The sequence below is a fragment of the Heptranchias perlo genome, chromosome 29, assembly GCF_035084215.1.
Source record: "Heptranchias perlo isolate sHepPer1 chromosome 29, sHepPer1.hap1, whole genome shotgun sequence".
In the NCBI taxonomy this organism is placed as follows: domain Eukaryota; kingdom Metazoa; phylum Chordata; class Chondrichthyes; order Hexanchiformes; family Hexanchidae; genus Heptranchias; species Heptranchias perlo.
Window position 1 is genome coordinate 15,148,155 of NC_090353.1, and position 22,986 is coordinate 15,171,140.

Sequence of the window (22,986 nt, forward strand, 5' to 3'; positions counted from 1 at the left end):
TGGGATTATGGCTCTCAACAAGAAGTGTGAGTAAAATAGTTACATTATTTCAAGAATCACTTTTAGTTTTGATCTTGTGCAGTATCAGCTACATGAACAAATTATGCCATCCCTTGGTACAAAACTGGGAAAAGCATCGTAACTGTGATGTGGTCATCCCTTGCCTTCACCCACATGCAGAAAAAACAAAATCAGAAAGAGAGACGTCAAGGATTAATGGAGGGAAGTTACTCTAGATACCAAATACTTACTATTTACTGCCTTCTACCACTTCGTGAAAACACAAATAAAAGTTAAGTACGAAAATATAACCGAAAAGGCAGTTTAGATGAAGATTATAAAATAACTAGTAAAATTTAAGCAGTCATTAATAAAATGATACACAAATGAGCTGACATGAGTAATTTATTTCCCTTTGTGAGAGTGCTCCGACACTAAATACAATGGAGCGTGTGTAATGTACAACCAAAATCAAGGCTAACTGTAAATGGTAAATCAGGTTTGTATCACAGTACTTGTAATTAATTGCAGAATAATAAAGGCATATGTGGTCCCAAAACACAATTTCTGTCCATTATCTAAGATTATGGAGGAAATCCAAGAGTACATAAAATTAGTTTGCACCTCACCATCTATAGCCGCATTCATTAAGCACTATGTAGGTAAGCTCTATAAATTAACACCCATGTTTATTAAACAATTTGCTTATAAACCTTTGCATACGAAAATTATTTTTGTAAGGACATCATACAGATCAAGGTTCATTCTCTGACAATTACAGAAACAAGTTTCATATTTTGGTGTAAAAAAATGTAGTTCTTCTATCCTGAAGAGCACCCAATGTATGTTAACTGATCAAATACACCTCCATTAACACAATAAAGTCTCAGTATTGGATAGGAGGGTGTACACTTTTTAAATGCACAATTTACAATTTTAATATATTTAAATCAGATTTAAGTGAGGTACTGACGGTAATTTTAAAAAAAACTGTATGGATTACTGGGGTAGGTCAACAGCTGTAGACTATTGGGAGTGCTCTGGCCTCAAGTGATCCTCCATGGATGTTTTAATGCCTCTTCCCAGTTGGGCTGTTAAATGAGGCACCTTGTTGAGACCAGGCACTTCATCTCAAGGTTTGTGAAAAAATAACCAAAGATATCTGATCTGCCCAAAAGCTCGCACATGATGTCAAACGAGATTGCTTTAAGGTGGCCGAGCAGCAATCAGCAGTCCACACTATCCCACTGCTCCGTTAGAGAAAGGAAGCCGAAAGGGAGGATACAAAGGTGGGGGGGAGGGGGGGAGGCGAAAATGTTCCTATTAACTGACTTACGCAGCTGAGAATGTAAAGAATGAATTTATCCTGAAAGATTTTGAATATTTTTAATCATTACAAAAACAAAGCATCCAAATCACAGTTCATCATGTCGTGTGCGAGCGACAATTAGAAGCTTGGACAGTTCTGATTTGAATGATCCATCCTTGTGGGTCACTGTAATAAGAAAAAAAATGCTTTACTGGTAAAACAATAACATCACAAACTAATGACTCACTACCCTGTAGATTAGGCTGCATCATTGCTGTCCTGTTCAGAACTTTGACACAAGCTGAACTTTATCAATCATAACATTATTACTGTTAATGGCAACATATAATGTATTGAAAGGGTATATGCAACAGAGAACAGATTCAAGTTATTTAACCAGTGAAGTTGCAATCGGAATTCTGCAGCCCCACAGCCCCAATTCTCCAGCGTGCTGCATAAATCTTTTTTCATTATCAATTTCAGATCAACTGATGGGACACAGTTGAGTAAAATTAAAAACAGCCATTTGGAGAAAGCTCAGTGGCCAGAAACTAAAGTTATGAATCACACTCTGCGTGCTGCTCCGGGGCTGTGAACTCCGTCCAATAATAGAGCAGGTCACAATACACCTGGAGTGTGGGGTATTATGGGTCCATTCACTTTTGAAACAGTAATGTAACTGAATTTGAACTGGACAAAATATCTAGGAATAGGGAAAGTTTAGTCAGAGATGGGGAGGTATTAGCCTGGAGAATTATAGCCTGGGGGCCCCAGTCCTGTTGGACTAAAAGGATATCACTTGTGGAATGTAGCTGGGCAGAGCTCACTAATGTTAGATGGATATGCTGGAGTTTTTGCTAGACTACCTTCAGAACTTGGAGGGATATTTCATAGTTTCCTCTCCCTTGAATTTCACCCTGTGGTTATTTGCATCTCACGAATTAAATCAATTTAGGAGGATGCAGACAGGGCAAATTGTACACAGTCCACTGGAAGGGGTAGAGATAAATGGCTTATCTTGTTCTGTACATTGTACTTACCAGTATTCTCACCAATTACATATTCGTCTTCTTTCAGGGGAACATCACTGCGGCCTTCTACTGCTGCTTGAGACTAGAAAGGAGAGAGAGAGAAAAGTGGAACATTAGCAAATCAAATTGTTTGTGTCACCTAAGGGAGTAACAACTTGGAAACCAAATGTAATTCCTTCTATTAAACATCAGAGTGCATGGCTATTGAAAGTTACTTTTTTCATTAGTAGAGAAGCTACAATTTTCATACAAGAATCCCCCATTACAATTAACTTTAGGTTTGGAAATTTAACATAGTATAACCACTGAAAAGACATACAAAATCTTTGTTTAAAAACAGCCTCAATTTTAAATGGGCATGGTGTTTGTGAAAAGGGTGTAGGGAACTCCTGTCTGGAAAGAGCAGCATGAACTGGGAACCATTTCTCACAGTCCCACACTATGATGGAATTTGATGAGAGTTCTGCATTTTAGGACTAACAGATTGTGCAAACACTTTCTTCATGACAACATTACCCCTTTAAAGGAGACAAAAAGAAATCCATTGACTAAAAAAGTCACGAGATGTAAATTTCATTGTCCAAAATCAGGTGCCTATTATCTACTCCATTTTACAGGAGCATGAAAAATCCAGGGTTAAGGAAGAGAAAAGGATTTCTATTCAGAAGTGGTCTCTTTTTGTATTTAGAAAAAAATATTACCCACTTTGAAACATCAATTTAGTCACCTTGGAGAGCTGCCATTTCTAGTCTCCTCTCCTAGTCAGTTACAGGGAAGGGTTGCCTGTACCTGTCATCACAGCAGCTTTGAAAGGAGACCAATGAGGCAGCAAAACCAATGTTATTTTAATTCTGGCAATATATTACCTAATTCTTACATTATTTCCAGGATAGGGATGGGGCAGTATTCCTCACCCCAAACTTTTCTTCCCTCTCCATAGGTGGCAAAATGCTAGGGACATATAGCTTTTGTAACCAGGATTCTTTGACATGTACAATTCACTCGATATCACTCTGTAACCAGTATTCCTACCATCCTAAAACAGTTACTTTTAAACTGTACAATTTCAGTTCCACAATAGATATTCACAAATACTTATACACACATAACTGTCCATCTGTATTTTTCTATGAAATAAAAGGTCTGAAGGTATTTCTGTATTGAGTACTGGTGACATTTAAAAGTACTGCCATGAAAACAATGAAGTAACTTGCACGGGTTATTTTACAAATAGACAATTATCATCTCATGTCTATGGTGTACTTGATGATTTACACAAACACACCTCTTTCATTGAGGACCTATAGCATATTCTATTGAAGGATAACAGAGGAAGCTTTATTAACGTAGAATCCAGAAACAGCACGCGACGTTAGAGTACAGATCAGGATTGGCCCTGATGGGTCACATTGTTAAATATTCTCTTGATATTTAACATTCACATATGACCATTGTGATTGTGGTATTGGATGAGCACTGGTGCATATGAACCATGTGTCATCACCATCAGGAAAGAATGGAGGAAAATCAACACAGGAAATTGGAAGAAGCTAAATAACTTAAGTGGCATTACACTTTACCTAAATCCTTGTAGCAACACTGTAAAAAGTGTAATGGTGGGCATGTGTAACTTTTATTACTTAAACTGATAAAACCCAGTACCATTGTGAGATGTATAACACTAGGAAATTACAGCTCTACAACTGACGGTGGAAGCAGTTTGAAGTGATGAATGAAAGTGTATGGGCTGCATTGTTATTCTTTTCCCTACGGTGTATTGGCCCCAATACATTAGACAAGTCCAATGACAACAGTTTTTAAATATTTATCAGATTTTGATTTTTCTATCCATACTGAGGAGATGCAATTAACTTGGACCTGTTCCAGAAACAATTTAATTATTCTGCAATTAGAAAGATCCACTGAAAAATGACATTTGAACAGTCGGCTCGAAGAATTAACTATCTGCTCTCTATAGAAGTTTTCACGCCATTCTTCCTAAATCAGCGAGGCAGATAAAACCTTATTAAAAGATTGAATTTAGTATCTGGAACAGAGATTCCCATGTTACAAATCACACACCCAGGTCTTTCAATGCACACTTACACCAACCTCCAGAACATGTGTTCCATTCTACATGCTCTGCGATCCAAGTAACTTGCCATGGTCGAAAACATTATACATGTGCAAAATAAAAAAATATACTTTTAAAGGGTCCCATCAAAGCCTAATTTTTCAACCGTGTCGTTGGTTAGCGCCTCTACTCTCCTTTCTGGAGTGCCGTGGGACAAATTGCGGAAATTTTAACTCCCAAGAACGGGTGGGAATTAAAATAGAATTTTGCAGCCCGACCACAACCCGGCTCCAACGCGTGACTTCCGGCTTTAACAAAGGCACGTTTGGCTGTGTGCGAGTAACCTTCTCACCAGAGGAGAGTTGATAATTAGTACAGGCGAGTGGGTACTTATCCGACCAATTTACCTCATTAGCACATTAATGAGGCGATTTTAAATTAGATTTAACAGCCAATAGAATTTAACGCCGCCAGCACGGATTTCCCGGACCGCGGGAATCGCAGCAGGTAAAATGAAGCGAGAAGGTCCATGAGGTAAGTGCCTTTATTCCACTGCTTGTGGACCAGGAGGAGCAGGAGTGCTTCCCTGCGGCTCACTAAGCTTACCTTTTAAACACCACCCATGAAGTCCGATACGCCACAACCCCACCCCCCTCCTCCCCCAAACGATGTCTGACTTCACTGCTCCCTCCCCGCGATGGGCCCCACATCCAAACTCCGAAGACCCCGATCTCTCCCCGGCTGTTTTCCGCCCGACAAGCAGGTGGCCCGTCGATCTGGCTTGCTGTCGGGCACGAAACTTGTTGAAAAATTTTTGCCGACATCCTACCGTCAAAATCGTCACGACGTGCGGGAAACCCTTACTTCTGGATTTCCCGTCCAAAAATCCTCTTCCCGGCTCAGAGTTTATATCCAGGCCATTGTGTTTTATGTGCTATAAAAAATGAAAGTCTTTGCTGTCGTTTGGCTGAAGGAAATGGTCTATTTGTTCTCAATGTTCCCCTTTAGCAGGCAAAGCAATAGCACTGACTGTTGGACCACATGTTCTGCTCCACTCAGTTCCTAATCCGGGGCATGCCGAGTGCAGAAGGCAAGGAAAAGATATGGCTGGGAGAAATTTAACCCATTCATCACCATGCAGCAACTGTTGCAGTCAACACCATTCAGCCCCCTCCACAGTCACCACTACATAGAATTATACAACACAGAATGAGACCAACCAGACCATCATGCTTGTGTTGGCTCTTTGAAAGAGCTATCCAATTAGTCCCATACCCCTGTTCTTTTCCCATTTCAAGTATTTATCCAATTCCCTTTTAAAAGTTACTATTGAATCTGCATCCACCATCCTTTCAGGCAGTGCAATCCAGATCATAACAACTCACTGCATTAAAAAAAATTCTTATCTTCCCTCTGGTTCTTTTGCCACAACTCCTAGTGGCTACAGGTAGAGGTCTGAAAAAAAGCCACCTGCTCCCCCAGCAGTTGGAAGTATAGGACAAAAACAAAGTCTGCGGAAACAATTTTGGGTATGTGTCCTTCATAGAAGTGGACATGCCCTCCAAATCAAGAACACTCCTACATAATTCATTTCAGCCACCTTGGTTATCAAATTGTTAAAGGACAAGGTTTGCTGCTACAGCAACCTAGGTGGCAAGGTCCTGATTCAACTGAACTCCCAGATAAGTGCTAGCTAGAAATAAGATATTTACCTTATTGGGAAAAAATTACATAAAATCCCATGCCAATATTCTGCATAGTAGCTAACAGCGGCCTACAGGTCAGGGCTGACATAAGGTTGGCAAGCAAGTGTCCAGTTTACTCAAATAATTATAAAGGCAAAATAATGTCATGCAGGGATCACCTGGAAGCCAAACTTCATTTCCAGAAAACATCATGAACTGGAGGCTTATGTGGAGTCAACCTAGTTGGTCTTCTTACCTTCACAGAAGGGGAAGGAAGTTTTGAGGCGGGGAGCACGGGGTGAAGTTTACTGTTCCCAGCTCCGCAGCTTCTTAGTTCTACACCTCATGTATACTATAAACATATCCAAAGATTTGGAGTAGATGTTTAATCACTTCACATCACATTCTATCTAGCCTATGCCCGTTTACACGACAATTACAAACCGTGCAACATAGATCTATTGCAGATCTTATACATACACCATCTGCATGAAAGGTATATGAGGATTTAATATTCTTTGAAGGATGGACAGTTGCCATGTATGGTTTGGCACCACCTCTAGGTCAAGTCTTCCAAAGTAAAGCTTAATCATTTTCAAAGCCGCACTGAGCAGAAGTTCACAAAAGCATTCATGTATAATCTGAACAATTTCATACCAGCACAATAATCCAGATGAGATACTGGTCAATGATCTGTATCTGCTGCAGTTTATTTTTCCTGTAAAAAGTGAATCTGTTTTCAAAGTGTATCAAAAAACATTAGGGATTTACTTAATTGCTACGTTAGTACTTTAAAAAAATTAGTTGATGAGGTGTTGCATATAGGGAGTCAAGACCAAGTGTGGCCTGTAGGTGAAATGGGAGTTAAAGGGAGTGGGATAATTGGACTAGGGTGTGCAAACATTATTCAATCCCCATTTTAAATTAACACATTGCGCCCTTATCTTTTTAACATTTTGATTTTATTTTATAGTTAAACAGCAAAACTTAGAAAAATTTGGGAAGCACAAGAGTTTCTTTGCAGTACAGACTGAGTTGAGAGATGCAAAACTGAGGCACTACAGTGCCACCACAAGCAGGAGGGTCTAATTACAGCATTACATGTTTACTTGCCATTTCCATTATAAATGTGGACAAAGGAATGTATAATGGCAAAAGCTGACACAGAAGTGAGACAAAAATGTGACAATTAGTTTTATAGACAGGAACTGTGCACAGATGTAAGATTTTTAATACATTATATATAGAATGCAAGGTTGAAGAGCCAAGATCCATAGAGCAGATACATGTTGAAAAAAAGAGAACATAATCACTATTTAATTTCTCATCTGTTTACACTGTAGAAGAGAAAAACGATGATGCGAGGAGTTCCACAGTTTTGAGATCTTCAGAAAGAATGAGTTAAGAGTCAGAAGTAATGCAATCAGTTTTGATTTCAACACTGAGGAAGCAGGGAAGAGAAAAAGCATATAGGACGAGGTATTTGCCTCCTACAATATCAAACTTTTATTTGGACAATTATTCTAAAAAGCACAGAGAACTATTAAACTATATTTTGGAAGGCTTGCTGTTCAAATGCTGCAGGATGCCCTTCCAATGTCTTCTGAGCTGACCTTCATGCCAACATTTCACATGGCAAATGAGCCGTATAAATGACATCTGCTTTATTATATGAAGTAATAAAAACGGCTTCCCCTCTAACAACATCACATTCACATTCAAACAGTATTAAAAAAGATACGCACATGTCTTTTGAATAATGGTATAACATCCCACTTAACTAGAATTACATCTGTATTGCTGTCAGCATAATAAGCTGGTGCTTCTGTTGAAATTCCACCCTTTATAATTGAATATGGCAACACTGATACTGCTCCACATATTCAGCTGCTCAGTTTACAAGAAAATCAAACTGCAATAAATGCAACAGCATTTATTATGTTTTAACCCTCCAGTTAAAACACTTGTGCAAACCTTAGGGCTGAGGAAATTGATTTTAATGTTTACTCTCAAGACATTGAGAAATGCACTAAAAAGAAGCATTAACATGCTGCCACAATGCTTATTTGGCATATTGATAGCAATAATTAATTACTTAAGCGATCACATTTCAATGTCACATGATATGCTTGTGTGATACTGTTACTTCATTGCTTCAAATTGCTGTTACCATCTGACAGATGTTACCACCAGTACCAGACCCTAATATTATATACTGCTTAAAATTCTCTCCCCTAAAGTATCCAATGTTTTAAGAGAGAAACAACCCACAGTAGTCACTAAGAAACATCCAACTGTACATTTTTGTCCTTCCAAGCTCGAATTGTGCTCGGTGACAGCATCTTCTTTTATAACTCTAGGGGGAAGTACTGGCGGTGTGAGCAACTTGATGATAAATTAAGAGCACCAAAGAATAGTATTAGCACAACATGAAGGCACACTGGCTGAAGGGAGAATTTTCCCCTATAGTAGCAATAAACTAAGTAACTCCGTTAAAAAATGACTAAACAGCATTTCAAATTATCACCTCAACAACCATGTTTGATCCACTCGAATCAGGTTTCTGCCCCTACCACAGCATTGAAACAGCCCTTATCAAAGTTACAAATGAATCCCATGTGACCGTGGTAAACTATCCCTCCTCATTTTTCTCGACCTGTCTGCAGCCTTTGACACGGTTGATCACACCATCCTCCTCCAGCACCTCTCCTCCGTCGTCCAGCTGGGTGGAACGGCCCTCACCTGGTTCCATTCCTATCTATTCAGTCTTAGCCAGAGAATCACTTGCAAAGGCTTCTCCTTCCACTCCCATAGTTACCTCTGGAGCCCCTCCAAGTATCATTGACCTCCTCCTATTTCTCATCTACATGCTGCCCCTCAGCTACATCATCTGAAAACGCAACATCAGGTTCCACGTGTACGCTGATGACACCCAGCTCTACCTCATCACCACCTCTCTTGACCCCTGCACTGCCAATGATTTGTTACGCTGTTTATTCGACATCCAGTATTGGATGAGCAGAAATTTTCTCCAACTAAATATTGGGAAAACCAAAGCCACCGTCTTTGGTCCCCACCACAAACTCCATTCCTCTTCTGGCAACTGTCTGAGGCTGAACTAGTCCATTCGCAACCTTGGGGACCTATTTGACCCCACATCCGCTCCATCACCAAGACCGCCTACTTCCACCTCAGTAACATCGTCGATCTCCGCCCCTGCCTCAGCTCATCTGCTGCTGAAACCCTCATCCATGCCTTTGTTACTTGTATACTCCACTATTTCAACGCACTCCTAGCCAGCCTCCCACCATGCACCCTTCGCAAACTTGAGCTTGTCCAAAGCTCTGCTGCCCATATCCTAACTTGCACCAAGTCTCGTTCACCCATCACCCCTGTGCTCGCTGACCTACATTGGTTCCCAGACTGGCAACGCCTTGATATTAAAATTCTAATCCTTGCTGTCAAATCCCACCATGGCCTCGCCCTCCTTATCTCTGTAACCTCCTCCAGCCCAACAACCCTCCAAGATCTCTCTTCCAATTCTGGCCTCTTGCAATTTTCATCGCTCCACCATTGGCAGCCATGCCTTCAGCTGCCTAGGCCCTAAGCTCTAGAATTCCCCCCCCTAAACCCCTCAGCCTCTCTTCCTTTAAGACGCTCCTTAAAACCTACCTCTTCGACCTGTCCCAATATCTCCTTATATGGCTCGGCGTCAAATTTTGTTCCATAACGCTCCTGCGAAGCACCTTGGGACGTTTTACTATGTTAAAGGCGCTATATAAATGCAAGCTGTTATTAAAACCTACAGGGGTACTGGGATAACTGCATTGTCAGGCATTGCTTCTTCAATAACATTCAGCAGTCTACACTGCCCCACTTAACAAAATTGACTAACAACTAAAGAGCACACCTTGACATATGCGACAGTGCCCCTAGGCCCCACAATTAGCATACAAGGTAGTCTTTGCATTTTCCATCAAATTCCCCAGCTGAAAGTACAAATAGAAGGGCACAGGATATCACGGATTGAATAAGCGGGTATAATTTTAAAATCAGAGCTAGGCTATTTAGGAGTGAAATCAGGAAGCAGTTTATCCACACAAGATGGTGGAAATCTGGAACTCTTCCCCCACCCCAAAAGGTTGGGTCAATTGAAATTTTCAAGACTGAGATTGATAGATGTGTTGACGTTTATCCAATTAAACCACTCTTTGCCTTTCTTAATTTTAGAGCATTTAATTTCTTATCTTAATCTGAATAGAATACTAGCAAGGTACAATATTTTAGTGATACACTCCACTTCTGCACACAACGCAATACTATGTTTGTTTATACATTATGTCTTGAACAGTCTTCCAAAACATATAATTAAGTAGAGATACTTCATGTAAAGATTTAAGAATATAATATACTTGATTTGAGGTTTATTTTATGTTATAAGGACTGTTGTGTATATTTCTTAAATAAAGGCCATTAAAATGCAAATGCCTAGAAATGTATTTTAATTGCTGCTGGCTCTGCAGCTTATCACTTTAGCAAGCAGTTAATAATTCTATTTGGTAACTAGCCAAGTTGACTGATCCACACAATGAGACACAGCAGGTAATGTGAAAGCATAAAGCTTTCAAACAAATATACAGCTACCATGTGGGATACCTTGATAATAAGGAATTCAAGTTAAGAAGTTATTGCAATCATTTGCCCCATCGCTAAACCTGCAATCCTTTCATTTCTTTATTTTTGAACAAAATTTTAAAGTTCCTTATTAAATGTACAAATTGCTGTTATAATTATTTAAAATATCAATTCTTTGGTGCAAATCACAATTCACAAAAACCTCTGTACAAAGAACTCCACCTTTCACCTAATCCTGATTCTACCTCCCCCTTTAGCTGAACTGCCTACTTATGCCTTACAGTAATCCATCTAGTTAGATACACGTTTCTCCCCTTCTCCTAACAAAATACCCTTTTTAAAGCCATCCCACATTTGCAACTAGGTGTTTTTAATAGTCCCCAGCTGACCTTAGTCCCAATACAATTTTTTTCATTAATGTCTTATCTGGGAGACCATTCTTCTACGGCTGTATGCCAGGTAATACGTCTCTTCTAAAATTATAACGTTACATATTTAGCTGATAACGCCACCAGTGACTAGCCATTTTACTCCTATATCCAAGTCCTTCTGACAGGTTAGATTCCTTGATCCAGCATTATTCAATCATCTTACATCTCCACCATTTGTCTAACATTGACCATCTCCATGTTTGAGTCTGAATCCAGTTCACCAGTGTCATTAGGCCCTCCCTCAATGTTAGTACTACATTCTCAATGCTCACTGGCGTTTTAATTCATAATTTGCAATGCCATCTAAAACTTCAAATATACTTGCCATTTAATATCAGAATCTAGTTGTCCTGCATAACGTCTCAACCTTCAGCTTATCAATTCCCTTTGCAAGTTTCAACATTTGTTTCATATTTCTCTACTCCCGAAATTGGTTTTCACGGGAAGAAAATATCTATCTGCAAGAAGCTTACTACAGCTCCAATGATTTAAATCTTCAAACCACTGCACTTGTCTCAGTGACATTTTGCAAATATGTTTGCTGAAAATAGACACTTTACACCTACTGTGATCTTATTAATGCTCTACAAAGAAACTAATATTATGCCCCTGGATTTATACATGACGCATCTAGTTATACATCCCAATACTCAATTTGATTTGGTAGTGATGACGTCACATTGCGAGTTACACTGCAGCTGTTATGAAGCCTAACTGGCGAAATACTAGCTCTTCCATACTTGATTTGGGCAACTTCACACTCAAGCTACACTGTACATTTTATATCAATTCAAAATACACCATATGGGACGCGGTGGTGAAAAGGAAGTAAGAACTTAAATAATTTATTCTTTAAAAGCTAACTTCAAAAAAATTTAGAAAGACACCATCTATAAAGTTATGTTATTATACACAATTCAATATGCGACCAGCTACAAAATAAGCATGCATTATACGAAAGATTAATAACTACTGAATTATTGATGAAGCTAAAAAAAACTGCTCGAACATCCATGTTAGGAGCAATTACACTAAATTATTTTAGGGTTGCCACCTGAAATGATATATTCTTTTCAGAAATGACAAGCTAATTACACAACTAGATGGGTCTCTTTTTACATTACTCACACTGATGATATGCTTAATTAACAAGATACCTCACAGTTCACATAATCTTGCTGATGCATGAAGATCAAAATAGAAAGATGACTTTTGGAACACTAAGCTTCCTGTGCAATTTTCAGAATATAAACATGCTCTTCACACAACAAAGGGACATAATAATACATTTAATTCTTTACAAATATAAAAGCCATTCATAATTTCACTAACATAACAAATATAAGCTTCCACACTTCAGTTGGTTAACATAGTACTAAGCCATATAGGCCAGGAAGCTCCCAGATTCAATCCTCAGTCTCTGCCAAATTAGCTTTCAGAACCCCAATTTGGTGGGAGAGACAGCATTTCTCCTCCTGATTGCTATCCATGTCTGGTGAGGATAGAACTGGGCTCAGCTCAACAGGGGAATAATACTTTGTGCTCTTAACTATCCCAAGATAGGCTGGAATAAATGCTGAACACTTTTTAGCATGCATCCAGGATTGCTTCAGAGATTAGTATGTTTCTAGTCCAACAAGGAAAGAAGTATTGTTTGATTTAATTATGGGAAATGAAGTGAGGCAAATAACTGATGAGAGTAGAACAATGAGGAAAGTGACTACAACATATTTAGATTCAATGTTAACTATAGAAAAGGATAATGTAGAGTCAAAGATAAAGGGCATGGACTGGAAAAAGCAACGTTCAGCGAGATAAAAGGGGATCTGGCCCAAATTAACTGGGCAGAAAAAATAGCAAACAGATTGAAAGATCAACAGTCAGTCAGAAGTCTTCAAACATGAGACAGATAGAGTACAAAAGAAATAAATTCCTATAAGGTGAAAAGGGGTGCATCAATAGAGTGTTTCATGGATAAATGGAGAGATTAACACCACACAAACTTAAAAGGAAGGAATATGATAAAATTAAGGGAAACAATTTTAAAGATAATCAAGAGGATATAGAAACTGTAACAGGGAGGTGAAAAGGGAGATTAGAAGGGCTAACAGGAATATGAAAAAAGACCAACAGATAGGGAACACAGAACAGGAGTAAGCCATTCAGCCCATCAAGCCTGATCTGTACCTTAGTTAGATAATATAAAAGGAAACAGCCAGGGCTTTTATAGGCATAAATAAAGAAAAAGTTTAGTTAAAGAATGCAGGGCCAGAGATGAAGGATGGAGTCCAATTGTGGAGGATAAAAGTAAGGTGGAGATATTAAACAAATATTTTGCATCAGATTTTTACAAATGATGGTGGAAGAGAGAATGTAGATGTGCTATAGGAGGATATGGAACAATTGTTAGAGGTACCTGTAGAAAAGGATTGGTTCTAAAAACAAATAGCAGATAAGTCACTGGAGCCTGATGGCATGCACCTTAGGCTGTTGAAAAAAGGCAGAGAGGATGCAGCAGATGCACTAGGCACAATTTTTCAATCCTCCTTAAATATGAAAATTGTGCCATGAGACTGGAGAGTACCCAATGTAGCAGAAAGTATAAACTAGGTAACTATAGACTGATTAATCTTATATCGGTTGTGGGCAAACACTTAAAATCCATAATTTGAGATAAAGTTAGTAAGCATTTATAAATGTATGAGTTAGTGAAGGGCAGTCAGCATGGATTTTTAAGGGCAGGTCAAGTCTGACAAATGAGTTTTTTTTAAGATGCGATCAATTGGATAACAGGTTTGTAGTATATGAGGATTTTCGAAAGGCGGTCAATAAGATGTCTCACAAAGGCTTGTTAGAAAAATTCAGGTGCATTATACAAGGTGAAATGAGGCAGCATGGATAGAAAGTTGCTTGACAAACATGAAACAGTTAGGGTAAATGGGTGTTGCTTGGATTGGGGAAGGGTTGGAAGTGGTGTATCCCAGGTGCTGGATCCATTTTTGTTCTCTATATATAGATGATTTCGACATGGGTTAGGAAGCACTGTCTCAAAATTTGTTGATAACACAAAAGCAGGATGTTTGATAAACAGTGAGGAGGTTTGTAAACAAAAACCTCAGGAAAACAGACAGGTTAGCAGGATACAATTTATTGCAGAGAAGTGAGAGGTAATACATTTTGGGAGGAAAAAAAGGAATGGGAATATGCACTTGACGGAAAGACACCAAAAGGTAGATGAACAAAGATCAAGGAATTCAAATACATAATCCCGAGAGTCCGAGTGGAGACAAACAAAGCCATAAAAAAGGCTACTAGAATTTTGCGTTTTATAAAGAGGGGCACAGAGTATCAGTGTAAAGAAGTGCGGTTCAAGGAGGCGACTCACCACCACCTTCTCAAGGGCAATTAGGGATGGGCAATAAATGCTGGCCTCGCCAACGACGCCCACATCCCATGAACGAATAAAAAAATAGTAATGATGATTTTATACAAAAGATTGGTTAGGCTAGAGTACACTGTACAGTTCTAGGCATCCCACCTCAGAAAGAACATTAAAGCCATAGAGCACACAACCATAGATTCACCAGGTTGAAGCCAGAGATGGGAAGTTATAATTGTGAAGAGACACTTAAAATATTGAGCTTTTCCACTGGAGCAGAGAAAGCCAAAAAGCTTTAATAAGGTTTTTTTTTAAAAAATGACTCGTTTGTTGGTGTGAATTGGGAACAATTATTTCCTCTGATTGGGGTGTAATCAATTTATAATATTCACTAAAAGGGTAAGGAGAGGGGTTAGGAGAGAGTTATTTACACAGAGGGTTGTTGAAGGATGGAATGCTTTACCACAGGTTATGGTTGAGGCAGAGACCATTGCATCTTTTAAAGAGAAAAATGGATAAATATTTGAAGTAGAGGAAGATAAGGCTATGGGAAGAGAGCAGGGCAATGGGATTAGTTTTGGTTTGCTCTAGCAAAAAGCCATCTCAGACATGAGATAAATGGCCTCCTTCTATGCTGAAAACATGTGTGGTTTCAATCCCCCATGTGCATCCCCAGTCAAATATCCTGCAAGCACTCGGCATCTAAGCTCATGCATGAGATAGCTACTTGAGCGAGGTATCAGAAGACTTGCAGCATCTGGAACCATATCCAGCATGAATTGGGGGAGGAATAAAAGTCAACTTCTGTTCAGCTCTGAAGATCTTACACAAGTCTTAGTGCTTACATCGACTGATTTATGATATGTCCATTGTGTTATGATTTCCTGCTACTCATGTTGATGCTAACTAGAACTTAAACTTGTAGATTTACCTTCAAGGTTGCTACTTGCATGCATTAGCATTATTCAAATAAAAATTCTAATGTGGCAGGCCAAAATTCAGATGAATAGGCTGCTGGGGAAGATTTGGTCTATATAACAAAACTTTGGAATTCATAGCCATTACCCAGGATTTGTAAATCAGAGATCTGCAAGGAATTGTTTTTTTTGATTAATATGTAAGCTGTGCTACACTACAGAGCAGAGATGTGTTCTCCAGGAAAAATTGATTTCATCATACCTTGGCTTTGTAAATAAATGGTTTATTTTAGTTTTCTTTTAATCTGATTTGTGTTAGGGTTTATTTACTATGCCCTCAACATTTGACAATCTACCAGAACAGGTGCCACATTAGAAAAGTTTGAAGAAAATGTTCATCGCAAGGCTGCTGCTTTAGAGAGGGGAACATACAAAAACATAGGCATGATTTCTAAATCTGATCATTATCCAGCGCACAGAAGTGCAGGTATGTGGATGTTAACGGAGGATAATATCAGGTTCAGCTGTGATGCTTTCCATGATCAAACAGCCTGGTGACACACACTGTCTGGATTCACACACAGTGACCAGTCAGAAAGGTACTCCAACAAGGAGCTGACACCTCCAGGAGGGAAGATGATTGGCAGAAAAAGTGGAGGGAAAAATTGAGAACATATTTATTTTTTAATAGCAATTTTTGTTTTGGCTATTTATTCCATGGAGCAGTAAGTTATAACAGAGTAAACCACACAAAAACACAAAGCCCCTCTGGTTAAGCCTCTGTAATAACCTTGAACATAAAAACAATGCAGTATCTATAGTTCATAAGGCAACCAAATCACATATTCCCTGGAGTGTAATTCTACTGAATTGTAACAAAATCCTCAATCGCATCATGGAACATTCTGGTGAGAATTATTCTAGAGTTCATCTGCTCATTAAAAAAGTCAGCTATATGCACTTTAAAAGATAAAGCTACAAAGGACCTTCTTTATACTGGCTGCCTGGCCCTGTTACTATTCTTTCAGCTGCATCATGTTACCTAAATATTACTTTTGAAATCTAAATCAAACTGGCCAGCAGACTCAGGCTGGAAAACTCAGTGAAGATGAATGACCAGCCAACCCTTAAACTGAAAGCTATCCTCCACAATAACAAATTGAAGTAAATATACAGAAACAATAATCTATTAGCATACATTTAAGGCAGGCTAAGTTGATTACAAACATCTTGAACAGACTTGTATAGAATCAGGGGCCAGGATCGAATTTTTTTTAAAAAACGGTTGCACCCCAAGCATTCTAGTGATATCAAAAATGCTCAAGTATGACACAAAAAATAGAAACTGATTTTTTTGAGCTCACATGCCACAAACATTTAAATATATATTTAAGCCCGACTTTCCCACATATACCATATACAAGTGAATTCACAGAATTGCCCAGCATCTTTTCCCTTTAAAGCAACAGGCCAATTAAAGAGATTAAATACCAGAGGGTGGAGTGGCAAGGAAGAGAAGAGAAAGATGAAGATTCTGGGCTTTGCTCAATGTAGACCCTGAAAACCAGTGTCTTATCCTGGGCTCTGGAATAAAACTTGATCCATGCTAATCGTTGATTACTCAGTAAAGACAGTGGAGGGTGGTTTCTGGCCAGTATGTGTGTTCTAGTCCCAGAAGCAGTCAAATCTACCTTGTCCCAGCCCAGTATACTTGGGCACTCCTTTTCCCATGTGCTCCTGGTACATAGTGATCTATGAATTTAATTCATTTTGGAATGATTCATGTTCCTTTTAATCAGACTAGTTGATTTCCCTTGACATTTCAGCAAAACAAGTTAACAAAATCTCTGTTTTTCTCTCTTTCACGAGTTCTTTGTCTTCTACTCTATCTCCTTCTTTCTTTGTCTGTATAAAGCTCTCATGTTTTCTCAAGACTATATCTCAATTTCGCTCTCCTACTTTAAGAGAAGTAGGCTTAGGGTCCCTTTTAAATAAATCTGTAGGATCATCCAGTTAGGAGTTGTCCCAAAAGTTTTTTTGGACAAAAGTGCACACATATCTACAAATGTTACTTTACCGGATCTCATTCCTACATTCCTGCCAGTCACACTGGGCATTACTGAGTTTGTATTATAGTTTTCATTCATTTTTTCATTTTTCTGTGGGAAAGAAATGTCCTGATGCGAAAGGTAAAGGTCCATGCTCACCACCACCATCCTGTTCTTTAGAGGTGAATGACTGATCACCCCAAGGAGATGGTCTTGCACTGCTTTAGCTTTATACTAGCTTTAATATAAGTGCAACCACTGTAGGGAAGACTATGAAAAGTTCTCATACTTTTAAAATGTAATTTTTGAACTTTTTTAGTTCTAGCAAAGAACCAACAGTTTCATCAGTTCGTCACGAAGACTAAAAACATACGTGATTGGTGAGCAGAGCTCTCTAGATGCACATGCACACTTGCACACAGGAGGTCTGATTTCCTTGATCACACAGTGACCTAGGGCCCGATATTAGGAAGGAGGCGGGTTGCCAGCAAAGGGGGGGGGGGGGCGGTCGAACTGGGTGCGTGGGTAACGCGCCCAATGAAATCTGTGTACTCCGCACGCGATCGCAGCCTAATTGAAAGTACTTACGTGTGCTTTCGGGTTTCCCATTGCAGACTTGCGCAGCGGACGCACTGTGCACCCGCATCACAGGCTGTCAGCAGGAGGAGCCCTATTTAAAGGGGCAGTCCTTCAATGCTCCTCCTGCAGCAAAGAACCGTATTGTCAGCATGGAGCAGGCCAGAGGCAAGGCTGCTCCAAGGTTCTCTGACTCCTCACTCCAGGTGCTGCTCGATGGGGTCAGGAGGAGGGGGGAAACATTTTTTCCCCATCGGACGGGAGGAAGTGGCCTGCCTCTGCCACCAAGGCCTGGCTCGTGATGGCAGAGGAGGTCCCCAGCAGCAATGTTGCCACTTGGGTCCAGTGCAGGAAGCGCTTTAATGACCTAACTAGGTCAGCCAAAGTGAGTATACTTATGCATTCTCCCACACTCCGTCTTTCACATCACCTCCACCACCACACAACTCCTTCTGCACTGCTACCACAATGCTCTCGCATCACTCCTCACATCCACTCAACCATCATCCTCACCTTGCCTGCACTTACTCGCCGCCCCAGTTCCCATTCGAGCACAATCACGCAACCCAATCCTTATACAATCTCATGGCTATGTCTCACACGCACCCTCCCATGCATCTCCCTCACGGTCACCCCCACCCACACCAATGCATGCAGCAGGTCACTATGCAGCCATCACTCAATCTTGCCTCTCTATGTTTTGCCTTGATAGGAGAAGAGATGCCAGAATGCCTGGGAGGGGGCCAGGACCGGAGGGGACCTGCCACACCAGGTGGTCCGAACGGACGCAGAGCATCAGCCATTAGCAATAAGCCGCACGCTGGAGTGCCTGTTCGTGGTGTACGCCGAAACTGGGAGCGCACAAGCGGCTAGTGACAGAAATCTAACACTCAGCACTCATGATAGCGAATGATCTTAACATCACTTGGCATCTGCAGCACCTCAACGTCTGTCCACATGCTTAATATTGCTTTCTGTTCTCTTGCAGGGCCATTGCGACCGCCGTGACTGCGGAGGGCGATTCCTCAGAGGACCTGCCGACCTCTGAGGGGCCAGCGTCACATCAGAGCCAGCCATCCACCAGCGCAGATGCACACACCTCGGTGGGTCCCCGTCTTCAGTTAGTTGGGGTTGCACATGGTGAGTCACTACGCACATGTGAACACGAGCAGACCCTAGTGGCAGGGGCAGCCGTGGAGAGTCCACGTCGGTGGAAGCACTCTTCTCCAGGCTCTGCTCAGCTGAACCATGGGGGCCAGCCATGAAAAGGAGAGTCATCGAGGGGCAGCAGCAGATTGCCGATGTACTGGAACAGTTGCCATACGCACTCTCCACAATCGCGCAGAGGATGGAGGAGTCCAACTCCTGCATGAGTGGAATGGTGGCACAGGTACACACACTCCGAGATAGTGTCACAGGGACGTGAGGGCATCTCTGAGATAGCGCGCGGGTAGGTGCGGGAATGTCTGCGACGGAGGGAAGGCTAGCCTCCATCGAGCTTCAAGCACGGCTCAACAATGTGTCCATTCAGGCCCTGACAACGGCCGTTCAGATTCAGGGTGAGCAACATTCTGACGCCTTAAACAGGCTGACAGATACATTACAACTGGCCTACCAAGGCTTCACACAAGTCCTCCAAATTGTCGTCCAGCAGGGTGGAAGGAGTGATGTGGGCCTGGACCAGGAGAGGGATGATGGCGAAAGGGGACATGGAAGTGGGGACGCCATTCAAAGCGCTCCCACGTCTCATCCGTTGCCCCCCTCTCAACCAGTACCCACAATGCTGCCTCCTCTCCAGATGGCCGAGTCTGCCCCTGCACAGGTGCAGGTGGAGCAGTCTTTGGAGGGGCCCTCATGGGCACCGAAACCCAGAGGGCATCCGTGCAAAGCATCTCATCGGTTAAGGCATGGACAAGAGCAACCTGCCACTACCTCTGCTGAAGCCACAGGGGTAGCACCATGTAGGGGTTCCCGTAAACATAAGGTTAAGGTTTTGTGAGCACAAAGGGGATGCACAAGGGTGTATGACGGAATGTCATGTTTTTTCATTTAGATTTGTTTCATTAGCCAACCACATTAAATTTTATCAGCACTACTTCCATGTCTTTGCAAATCTTGTCTGGTTTGTGCAATAATTCCCTTTCCTGAGGATCACCATGAAGATCCACACCTGATGCCACCCATTGGGTCACTGCAGAGTGGGTGTAGGTGTATTTGCAGGGCTCTTTTGTACAGACGACTGAGAGACGCCGGCGATGTCCCCGGTGGCACCCTGGAGGGATGCGGAGAAGAAGTTGAGGGCAATGGTGACTCTGACAGCGACAGGCAAGAAGATGGTGCCTGGGCCAGCCAGGAGCAGCTCAGCATCAAGGAGGCTGCAGATGTCCACGACTACATGTCGAGTGACTCTGAGCCTCCACGTGCACTGCTCCTCAGCAAGGTCCAGGAAGCTGAGCCTCGGTCTGTAGACCCTGTGGCGAGGGTAGTGCATTCTGCGACGCATCTCTCTCTGCGGTTGCCCTCCCTCCTGCTTTGCAGGTGGATGTGTCACAGCACTGTGTTGTGGAGCTCCACGTCAGAGGTGGACGGCGTGGCCGGCGATGCCAGTGATGCTGTTCGTCCTCCGGTGAGGTCATGACTGCAGCTATGGCAGCCCCCACCGGAAGATGTACATTTGAGGGGTCTGCAAGGTAGGTAAATGTGTCTGCACACGGAGTTGACGTTCCAAGTTGGTGAATTTTAGTGTCAGGAGGAGGGTGGTGCAGGCCAAACTTTGTCCAAAGTGACAGAGTGGCCTCCTGCAATAAGTGAGGGTCTCCCACCCCCCACCTGTCGAATGGACCTTTGCAGCTCCCACAGGCTGGTGGCTGCAACACGTCTGATTCAAATGGGAGTGTTTCCCCCAGCATGGGAAACACGCTCTGTTGACATGAAAATCCCACCCCTCCTAAAATATCCTCCCAATCAGGTCTGCAAACGACCTGAACTATGTAATTAATTGCTTCAAGCAGGATCCCACCGGCTTTAATTGTCGGTGGGAGTCCCGCATGCGGGGGCTGCGCGCGCATCTAAGCGCATCATTGGGGAACCCGGAATTGGGCGGGTTGGAGCCGGGCTCCGGACCCGCCCTGGGAATCCCCAATTTTAGGAGTGCCCCCCACCCCCGCCACGAACGCACCCGCTCGGCCATCCGAAAATTGACCCCCTTGAGCCTAGTATAACTGGCTCTGCATTCTCCTAAAGCAGGTATCAGTCTCAAACTGGTAGCTGCAGGATAATAGTGTGGTTTCAAATCTACAATCATATCTCTGTGCAGCAAATGAAAAATGTACATTAATACATTTTATAGAAATACAATTATACTCCCACTGATGAATAAGCACAAAGTACTTCTATAAAAAAGGTACAGAATGTCTCACTTTATATTTTGCAAAACCCGAGTACTCTGATTCTTTTAACACACAAAAATGCAGTAAACATAGAAAATAGGAGCAAGAGTGGACCATTCGGGCCTGCTCCGCCATTCAAAATGATCATGGCTGATCGTCTAACTCAGTGCCCTGTTCCTGCTTTTTCCCCATAGTCCTTGATCCCTTTTGCATTAAGAAATAGATCTATCTCCTTCTTGAATACATCTAATGAATTGGCCTCCACTGCCTTCTGTGGCAGAGAATTCCAAAGGCTCACCACCCTGAGTAAAGAAATGTCTCATCTCGGTTCTAAATGGCATACCCCGTATCCTGAGACTGTGACCCCTGGTTCTGGACTCCCAGCCATCGGGAACATCCTCCCTGCATCTAGTCTGTCTAGTCCGGTTAGAATTTTATATGTTTCGATGAGATCACCTCTCATTCTTCTAAACTCCAGTGAATATAGGCCTAGTCGACCCAATCTCTCCTCATAAGTCAGTCCTGCCATCCCAGGAATCAGTCTGGTAAACCTTCGTTGCACTCCCTCCATGGCAAGGACCTTCCTCAGATAATGAGGCCAAAACTGCACACACTACTCCAGATGTGGTCTCACCAAGGCCCTATATAACTGCAGTAAGACATTTCTGCTCCTGTACGCAAATCCTCTTGCAATGAAGGCCAACATACCATTCGCCTTCCGAACTGCTTGCTGTACCTGAATGCTCGCTTTCAGCAATTGGTGTACAAGGACACCCAGGTCTCGTTGCACCTCCCCTTTTCCCAATCTATCACCATTCAGATAATAATCTTCCTTTCTGTTTTTACAACCAAAGTGGATAACCTCACATTTATCCACTGCATCTGCCATGTTCTTGCCCACTCACCCAACTTGTCTAAATCACATTGGAACCTCTTTGCATTCTCCTCTCAGCTCACATTCCACCCCAGCTTTGTGTTGTCTGCAAACTTGGAAATGTTACATTTAGTTCCTTCATCCAAATCATTGATATATATTGTGAATTGCTGGGGCCCAAGCACTGATCCCTGCGGTACCCCAGTAGTCACTGCCTGCCATCCGGAAAAAGAACCATTTTTGAAAAATTCGTTCATGGGATGTGGGCGTCGCTGGCGAGGCCAGCATTTATTGCCCATCCCTAATTGCCCTTGAGAAGGTGGTGGTGAGCTGCCTTCTTGAACGGCTGCAGTCCGTGTGGTGAAGTTTCTCCCACAGTGCTGTTAGGAAGAGAGTTCCAGGATCTTGATCCAGCGACGATGAAGGAACGGCGATATATTTCCAAGTCAGAATGGTGTGTGACTTGGAGGGGAACATGCAGGTGGTGTTGTTCCCATGTGCCTACTGTTCTTGTCCTTCTAGGTGGTAGAGGTTGTGGGTTTGGGAGGTGCTGTCGAAGAAGCCTTGGCGAGTTGCTGCAGTGCATCCTGTGGATGGTACACACTGCAGCCACAGTGCGCCGGTGGTGAAGGGAGTGA

The 22,986-nt window shown here is 41.9% G+C and overlaps 1 protein-coding gene across 1 annotated transcript in view; it reads right to left on the bottom strand.

Moving 5' to 3' along the window:
• Positions 1-387: 387 nt before the first annotated feature.
• mydgf (myeloid-derived growth factor) overlaps positions 388-22,986 on the bottom strand; it is a 54,671-nt gene continuing 32,072 nt past the window's right edge. The window contains exons 5-6 of the mRNA XM_067968131.1: positions 2,350-2,422; positions 388-1,495 (exon numbers count right to left, since the gene is read on the bottom strand). Coding sequence (XP_067824232.1) covers positions 1,416-1,495; positions 2,350-2,422 — 153 coding nt within the window. The 3' untranslated portion in view covers positions 388-1,415. The remainder of the gene's footprint in view (positions 1,496-2,349; positions 2,423-22,986) is intronic.